This window comes from Falco cherrug, unplaced genomic scaffold (genome assembly GCF_023634085.1).
Source record: "Falco cherrug isolate bFalChe1 unplaced genomic scaffold, bFalChe1.pri scaffold_49, whole genome shotgun sequence".
Classification (NCBI taxonomy): Eukaryota; Metazoa; Chordata; class Aves; order Falconiformes; family Falconidae; genus Falco; species Falco cherrug.
Genome location: NW_026599488.1, coordinates 221,228 through 230,602, shown reverse-complemented (window position 1 = coordinate 230,602; position 9,375 = coordinate 221,228). Strand labels below are relative to the sequence as shown.

Below are 9,375 nucleotides of genomic sequence, written 5' to 3'. Positions count from 1 at the left end.
GCCCATGGACTTGCTTCTCCAAACAACTGATTTTTACTAGACCCTTTGGACACTGTATATTATCCTTCAATCTAGCCACAACACCACCTCTGACAACTCCTTTGGAATGATTTACTATCCCATGGATCTCGGCCTTCCGAGATAAGCTATTTAATTGTGACTGCCCATCGCTCAGATGGATCCTCATGTCCTGGATGAAAAAAGCAGCTCACAATGAAAGTGAGAGGACAAAGATGCACTGTGCGAAAAATAAATACTACAATATCGACGGCATGACTGGCTGTTGGCTATTTATAGCCTTACACTAACGTGTTACCCTGGCCATAACCTGCCCATCTTGGATAAGCTTATTTTTTAAAAGAAGTCACGAATAAAAGAGAAAGGTTGATATTTGCAAGACAGGAAACTGGATGATCAAGCTTGGGTAGGTCAACCCTTTTTCAACACGCATAAGCATAACTTGCTTCGCTTGTCCTCTGTGAGGGGGAAAAAAGTATATGCGTTATGCTGTAATAGAAAAGGAAGCTCTTGCATTTTTACTTCAGATCTTCTGATATCTGATAAGCCAGGCCCTCCAAATAAGGCGCAGTTTCCACTAAAATTACATAAAGCATTTACAAGAAGTACTGGAGTTATCTTTAATAAGAGATCTCCGAGGTGGGGCCCATTCCACAAAGTCACCTTAGTTTTCCTCGTTCATCAAATCAAACTCAGGACTGCAGGAAGCTGTCCGGGACAAAGAAGTGGAGCTGCTTCTCAGTATTTTCATAATATTAAAGAATCTCTTTTTGTCCAGGCAAGAACATTCTTCCAATACAAATGCAGGCTCATTAACTAAAAGCGATTCTGGTGAAGTCAAGCAAAAACACTCCACTGATGAGGACACCCACTATGCTGCTACCCTGAAACCTAACCTGAATTACAAAACTACCCGTTTAACATTCAGTGGTTCTTTGAAATAGGTATTTGTAAACCACATCACTTTCACTTCATCAAGCAGATCAGTTTTCAAATTTATATCCTTAATTTCACAAGTGTATAAACCTGCAGTTCATTCATACAGTCTCCTTCTCTTTCACCTCCTTTCAGTAGGCTACGCTCACCTGGAGAAAGCTGTCGTGGGTGCACGCTGAAGCAGTAGGACCAGCACAGCCAGCCAGAGGATCTGTGTGGGCTGCTGCTGAACAACTCTGCGGTGTGGCTGCAAGAATTCAAACACAGCTATCAGACTGCCGGAACTTGTGTCTGGTGTGCAGTTCTATTGCTTACTTTGATTAAACATTTCAATAATCACACAGTAAACGACATTCCAGAAATTTATTGTTACCTCCCAAGTCATTTTAAGACCAATTTCTTAACCTTAAAAATATTTAAGATATGTATAGATGTATTAAAAATATATATTGTAAAATTGGTAACACACACACATACATGCAGAAACCTCATAATCAGAGTCTTTTGTGTCTTAGTATCACCTCTCTGATTTGGCTGCTTGAGTTTCTTGTCACAATACACCACAGAAAGCGTATTCACATAGCTGAGCCTAGGTGTTCATACACACTTGTGACCATGTGAATTTTAAGACTTACAAAGAAAATGAATTATCTTAACCAAGAGTGTATCATTCCGAAGAATATCATGACTACTCCTAAACTACCACTCACCAGAAAGGTCTTCATAGGTAAATGAACCCTACAGCCACAGATGCATTCAAAAGGCACGACTGGACTTGCACTGTCAGGTGGCACCAATAACTAATATTTCTCACATGGTCTCCATGACTGATTTTTCATTATTAGACACTCTCGGATAATAAAGCTTCAACGCATTTCTTTCACGCGATTCTACTACTGTCAAAGGTTTTGCAGATAGTTGAAAGTAAACAGAACTAAATCCTTAAACTAATTATGGTCTAAGGCTAGTGGGGAAAAAAAGACTTAGATGAGCGTATTTTATGTTACTGACTTTTCAATAAGAATCATAATGAAAAACCAGGGAAATCTTTTTGTCACGGAAGTTAACAAACAAGTTTGAATACACACAAAAAGAAATCTTTTGACAAAGTTCTACTTTGATTTCATTTAATGGGACTTCAAAAGTGAAATGAAGAGAGTCAAGAATAAGATTGAACATACATTCTTTAGTTCTCTCACTTACTAAATACATATCTTAAGGTTAACTATCACTTTCCAAACAAACTAATCTTGCTGCTGTGCTTTCATGATGAAGGAAACCAGACTTTTTCATGTGGACATTTGAAGAAACACGCTTTCAGCATTCTGTATGTTATAATATATAGAAGAAAGGATAGCGGAGAGATTAAGAGATACACAGGCACAGAAGTAAAACCGCTGAGACAGTCCTAGAGTGACAGTGAAAATTAAAAGATTTATCATACTCCAGTGAAATGTCACTTACACTCTCAGAAACGCTAATTAATTCACTGGAGGTTTCAAACGCCTCAGATTCCCTAAGTTTCTGTATTTTAGTTTTGATTACACCTTGCAAAATTTGGTATGTTTTCACTGCGTTCTCACACCCACCTCCCACCCCAGAAGATTCTACCTGAGCAACATAGCCAAGTTATCCTTTAAACTTAAAGCAACGAGCGTCATCCAGTGAGAGAGATCTCCATATTCATGTCTAAATCTACGCTGGTCTCCCTCAGCTCCCCTACAGGCAGTACTTCAAAACAGGCACTTCCAGGACACCAGTAATCTTACCCCAAGACAAACTCTAAACCGAGCTACGTGAAATCGCACCCGAGACGCCCCTTTCCTTCCCTTGACTACGGGAGAGGGCTGGGGCCTTAGCTGAGACAGAGACAACTACAATTCATCATGATGAGTTTCAGCCTATGCTCTGTAACCAATAGAAACGCAAAGCGGGGACCACCTCCCACCTCCCACCTTAATTAAGCAAGTATTCTGGATGAGGCTTGGAGCTACCTGGTCTAATAGAAGGTGTCCCTGCCCATGGCAAGGGGGTGGGAACTTGCTGATCTTTAAGGTCCCTTCCAACCCAAACCATTCTATGACTCTCAGGACACCTGCTCCTGGGAGAAGACTTGATAGTTAGCAGCTGGTAAGGCAGGCTCCACACTCTGGCCACCACAGAAATCTTTGCATAAGGAGCACAAGGCAAGGAGCACGTGGCAGAAGTTGCCTGTCTCTTAAACATTTAAGTGTGTCTACAAGAAATGCCCAGCTCCTCAGAACCCTTCCTTGACAAAAATGACGTTACAGAAACTGTTGATTATTGTCCGAAATGTTCTCAGCAGAGGTCTCAGAAGACATGCACAAAAGATGTAATGATTTCACTGTGTAGGATTTCTAAACAGGGATAGATAGCTGTCTTTGTGAAGGTGCGGCTGCCAAAGGAGGAGCAGGCAGAAGGAAAGAATAACAACTGAGCTTTAGTTTGTTCAAGGAAAGAGTCACTGTTCTGAATTTCAGAAGTTTTAGGGAAACTAAAAAAAACCACCACAAACCCACAACAAATACACCACCACTCCCCAGAAAATACCCTATCATGTGATTTTTCCCATTCAAGGTAAGGGCAAGGAAAAGAACAGTAATTTGCTTCAACTCCTCTTCTGAAGAATAAAAACACTTCAGTGAGACTGATTTACTTTGCAATTGAGTGATTAAGTGAGACTGACAATTGTGGCAGAAATAATTTAGAAAAAAGAAAGGAGCCAAGACTTTTGTACTTTCTAGTTTTCAGTGCATAAAAAAATACAACATAAAGAAGCTAAGCAAGAAAAAAAATGTAGATACAAAAATAGTATGAGCAGAATGAAATATTCTACACCAGGAGTCCTCAAACTACAGCCCACGGGCCGGATATGGCCCCCCAGGGTCCTCAATCCAGCCCCCCCTATTTACAGAACACCCACACCACCCCCACCCGCGCCGGGGGTTGGAGGGGGAAACCAAGCAGACGCAGATGACTTCCTGCCATCTAATCCGCGCGCCGGCCCCCTGTTTATAAAGTTTGAGGACCCCTGTTCTGCACAATACTTTTGACTGATCTTTGAGTTTAAAACCTTAACCTGGAAAAACATGAGACCAAGGCCTAGGATACTACTTCTTAACAAGGTCTCAGTGCTTTAATATCATTGTCCAAGTTTTGCTTAATTAAAAAAACAAAAATGAAAGTTAGCCTCACACCGACTAGTATTGGACAAATATTCTTCTCCTCGCCCTTTCACCTCAACAGAAAGGCTATCCAGAAAATCACCAGGGGACACACAAAATCTGGAGGAAGGGCACGAATACCAAACAGAAACTCCTTTTGCTTTAGGTCCATCTTCCTTTTAGACTTGACACTTTCTAATTCTCACTTGAGATATACACATGGCGGAGTATTGTAGAAAAATATTGGAAAGTCTCACTTTAAAATCTATTTTTGAAAAGCAAATGCAGAAATTTTTTTTCATACCTGTTGGATAGCAGGCTTGTGAGTACGGCACTGAAGATGCAGAGCTGCTGCAATTTGCAATGGATGCGGCAACGCTTTGAGTCCCTTGCTGAAGTGGCGGAAGAGAAGCCACAGGCTGGAGGGTGTACGTGGCTCCTGTTGGAAGTGTCTGGAGTACAGGAAAGGCAGCCCCTTTATCTGGAAAAGCTGGGGAAGCCCCTTGCCCTGGCAGCAACCCAAGTGGTCCCTGCTGGATCCAAGTGGAAGGGACTGGAGTCGGATCTAATCTTTGTGCTGGTAAAGTTCTGGGGGCTTGGCACGAGGTTGCCATGTAGGAGTAAGGAGGGAAAACACCTTGACCGTAAAGTTGATGAAACTGTCCTACAGTCAGCAGTCCTGCAGTGGGTACAAAATAAAGCGAAACAAGTGTTAAGGAAAGGAGTTTTCACAGGCAAAGAAAGGCAATATGAGGAGCCAAGGCTCTACAACATGATTTGGGAAGACTACCTTTGCTCCAGCGTACTTAATCCAGAAAGGAGACTGTACTCTTAGACCCAAGCATGCACTAACTGCTGTGTGGCACACGAGTGAAGCGCCAACCCAGAGGTGTCTGCGTAGCATTCAATCTCCTTAAACTGGCAGTAACGAGTTACCCATATTTAGAAATGTGCTATAAATCAAAATGTGTAGTAACTTACTAAACCAAACAAAAGCAATTTTGAAAGTACAGTGTGTTAAATCAGACAATACATTCTAAAAAAGGGACATCATAAAGCAAGATTTGACCAAACTCCACTACTGACAGCTCACAAACGGCTAAGGGAAGGGCAACGTCAAAATCCTCCAATGGACTTTGCAAGTACTTTATGACAAGTCATTTATTTGGTCAAGAAAAAAATTTCAAAGCCAATTTTTTCTCAGCTCAACTAGTTCAGTGCAGACTAAAATATCCCAGTCTTTGCCATTTTGTTATTTCTTAGACAGTCCTTTTATTCTTCTCTATTATTTTATAGTTTCCTCTCTCAGACAGTTACTGTTTCATGAAATGGTATTTGCTTTTATACCATGACAGCTCAATTTCTGTTTTGGTGACTTTGTGGAAACACTGACAGTAACACCGCAAACGCCTGTGCTCATTGATTTCTGCAAGAACTACTGCATTTGTGACTCCCCTGCAGGATTGCATTTAGCCATGAGAATTACAAGTTTCAGGATGGTTCACGTCAATAGGGTTTATCTAGAAGCCAGGCTTTCTCAGACCTGTAGTTTCCAATTCTCACCCAAAAGGACTTTTTTTAAAAATAGCCTCACATTTACCTCTTGCACTCCTCTGATGAAATCAGTAACATACAGTCATTATTCTGCAAGTTCACATTTAACCATTAAGAATCACTAAATAAATACCAGCTGACCCTGAAGATTTGCTAAGACTTAATGTATAGGACCGTTTATTTCCTGTTCAGTACTTTCACCATTTATAAACAGAGAAGGAACAGGGGTATGAAAATTCTTTTGTTTATATTTTACCTTTGGATAGGGACATGAAGATTATCTAGTTCTAACACGTAAACAAGACACCACGGGATGCCAAGTTACCAACCTCCAGTTGCTGTCCAGGAATTGTTCCTGAATGTTTAACAGAGCGTTACACCCTGCAAGACACTGGGAACAGACGTGCCCCTAAACAGTCAGTACAGAGCGCACAGTGCATTGTCAGCCTGTCAGAACTTGACTGCATAGAAACCCCAATGTTTTCCTTGTTCTGTCTTTCTAGAAAATGAGACTCCTAGAGCAAAAACTCTGAAACTGCAGCCATCAAAACAGAGGACAAAAAATGAAAGTCATCTCTTTCTCATAATTTCCTTTACCAATGGTCTGCATTACATCAGACAAACCACGTCACTGAAGTCTGCAATGACTCATCTTAGCCTTAACAAGGTTAACATCAAATCATTAGTTTAAATGTTTCCTAGCCTCCCTACTGAAATAAGTTCCATCCCTTCTCAGATGCTTCATTTTGTCTTCTTGGTATTGCACGTGCAGTTCCACACACATCACGGAAAACACCACTTGAATTAGATGACAGTTCCTACCCTGACACAGTAACCAAGAGTATGGGGATACCCTACTCTGCTCTAAAGGCCAGCCGGTGCTGCAGACAGCAGTACCGTCAACTGCTTCTCCCCTTCTCCTGGTCGCACAGTCCTGCCGCTCCTCCTACACCGCGCCTTACAGCTCTGCACCCATGGGGTGCATCACTCGGGTCCAAGAGCCAGCCAGGCTATTAAAGTCTTCTCCGATCACTGCGCTGAACCAACACGTTGCTGTATCAGCTGCAAGGAAGATGACAGTTAACACGCCACCAAGGGAATGGGAAGCCGGAGTGCTCTTCTGGCAGCAGCCCAAGAGCACTGCAAAGCAAGATATTCACATCTTCCTTACACAGCACCAACTACAAAGCTTTAGGGCCGATACAAAATTTGTGGAATAATCCTGAGGGCTCACACTTGTCTTGGGAAAACTCAGATCCTCTCAAAGAGGGTTAGAAAGAAAGAAAACACGTTCTAGGGCTTTTCAGCAGTATTATTTTCTAATTAGCTCTCACCTACTCATTCAATCAGTTTTAAAAACTACGTAGCTTGTGAATTCTTTTTCAGGAGACAACTGACAAAAATCTTACTACCAGGTCTCGTCTCCTTTGCACAAAACTAACAGGATGCTCTAGTTATCACTTCACACGACTCACTGCTTCACACACATGTAATGACAGCATATTAAGCATCCCTACTGATGGGCATCCTTACTGACGGGCAAGAAGCAGTAACGTTCATCTGGTAGAGCTGTGCCAGCTCCACAGAGATCGAGCAAGGGTGTTCTTAGTGTAGCACGCAATGGAGACTGTACTGTAGTCTACAGGCAGCCTGAAATACATGTGAACCATGCTACTCATGCTTACTGGCAGCAGATCTACCTGCATAAACAACAACAGCTTCCCTACACCAGCTGAACTGAGATGCCACCGGCAAGGACAGGTAACCCTTCTCCCTCAGGAGAGCGTTGATTTTCAAATCCCATGCCACCCAGCGCTTCTCAAAAACCCACCAAGGCCCCACATGGCCCACTCTGACTCACCAGGCCTGCTGAGCGTCGAGGGCGGAGGCAGCGGCTGCCCGTTCAGTGGCGTGCCAGGCAAGCGCTGGAAGCGGTTGGGTGGGCGGCTGGTCACATCCAGGCCCGCTGCCATCTTCGCCTTGTTGCCCTTCGTCAGGCGCTTCAGGTGGACGAGGAGGTCGGGGCGGTCGCGGCGAAAGTGGGGGCTGCGGAAGCGATGCAGGGGCCCGGTGCAGTTGCCACCGTTGCCTTGTCCACCCTCTGGGCCCGGCCCAGGCCCGGGCCCCACCACACTGCTCCCCGGCAACATCCCCACCTTGCGGAAGCCATAGAGACTGAGCTGCCGGATGAAGCTGCTGAAGTTCTTGGTCTTGAAGAAACCGGCGGCTGCCGCTGCCCCACGGCCACCCGGCTGCGCGGCGACGGCCGGCCCGGCGCCCAGCAGCTCGCACTCACAGAGCGGCTGGTTGATGACCAGCCCCTGGCCGGAGGCACCCCAGCGAACGGAGCGGCAGCGCGGGCTGTTGACCAGCCGCCACAGCCTGGCGGGGAAGGTGTCGGCACTGACGGGGACGGGCTGCTGCGACGCGTCCGTGTCGGTAGGTGGCACCAACCGCCGCGCGCTCAACCGCCGCCCGCGCGGCCTCCGCTTCCGTGCCCCGCCTGCGAGGCGCTGCCCGCCGCGCGCGGCCCCCGGCCCTCAGCCCCGCCGCGGCGCTGGTCCGCGCAGCGCCCCGGTCCCTCGGCACGGCACGGCCGCAGCCCGGCCCCCCCTCAGCCCCGCCGCCCCCTCAGCCACCCCTCAGCCCCGCCATCCCCCTCAGCTCCCCCTCAGCCCCGCCATCCCCCTCAGCTCCCCCTCAGCCCCGCCATCCCCCTCAGCTCCCCCTCAGCCCCGCCATCCCCCTCAGCTCCCCCTCAGCCCCGCCATCCCCTCAGCTCCCCCTCAGCCCCGCCATCCCCCTCAGCTCCCCCTCAGCCCCGCCATCCCCTCAGCTCCCCCTCAGCCCCGCCATCCCCGCCATCCCCCTCAGCTCCCCCTCAGCCCCGCCCCCCCCCAGCTCCCCCTCAGCCCCGCCATCCCCCTCAAGCTCCCCCTCAGCCCCGCCATCCCCCTCAGCTCCCCCCGTCCATTCAGCTCCCCATGTCCCCTCAGCCGGGCCATGTCCCTCAGCCCCGCCATCCCCCTCCGCCCCGCCGGTCCCCTCGGCCACCCCCTCCGCCCCGCCGGTCCCCTCACCCCGCCGGCCCCTCAGCTCCGCTGCCACCAGCATCTGCCGTAGCTTCCGTGAGCGACCGGGCGGCTGAGGCCCGGGGCCGAAAGCTGCCGCTCGGGGCGGCCCCGCTGCCAGCCCACAGCCGTCCCGGGGGCAGCCTGGACGTCCTTGAACCACGGCGCGGGTGGGCGCCGGGCCGTGGAAAGCGGCTGCAGGCGGGGCAGAGCGGGGAGCACGCGCTCCGCGACCCCGCACCCCGCCATGGCTGCCCGGCGCCCCGGGACCGCGCGCGGGAAAGGGGGCGGCGCCGCAGGGCCACGTGACACAACATCGAATCCCAGGGAGGGGAGGGGCGGGGCGGGGGCGGGTTCTGCTGAGCAGCCGGACCTGCCCGGGCGCCGCGGCTGCCGCGGGGTGCGGGCGGCGGGGACGGAGAGGGGCGCGGGCGGCGGGGGCTCGGGAGCTGCTCCATGTGCCGGGGGCACCCCGGGCTGGTGCGTACCCCTCCGGGAGGAATGCAGCCGGCAGAGCAAAAGTGTCGGCTTAAAAACCACTGGCAGTTCACAAAAGGAAAAGCGAATTTATAAGGAGTGCAGAGGAACACGGAACAAATCGGGAATTGTGT

General features: G+C 48.4%; 1 protein-coding gene across 1 annotated transcript; it reads right to left on the bottom strand.

Annotated features, from left to right (window-relative positions):
• Window positions 1–1,023: 1,023 nt before the first annotated feature.
• LOC129735187 (heat shock factor protein 5-like) lies at window positions 1,024–9,013 on the bottom strand. The gene is made up of 4 exons (XM_055700546.1): window positions 8,806–9,013; window positions 7,555–8,232; window positions 4,444–4,818; window positions 1,024–1,201 (listed from the first exon to the last, which is right to left on the bottom strand). The coding sequence occupies exons 1-4, from the start codon at window positions 9,011–9,013 to the stop codon at window positions 1,086–1,088; spliced, it is 1,377 nt and encodes a 458-aa protein (XP_055556521.1). The 3' UTR covers window positions 1,024–1,085.
• Between the last annotated feature and the right edge of the window lie 362 nt (window positions 9,014–9,375).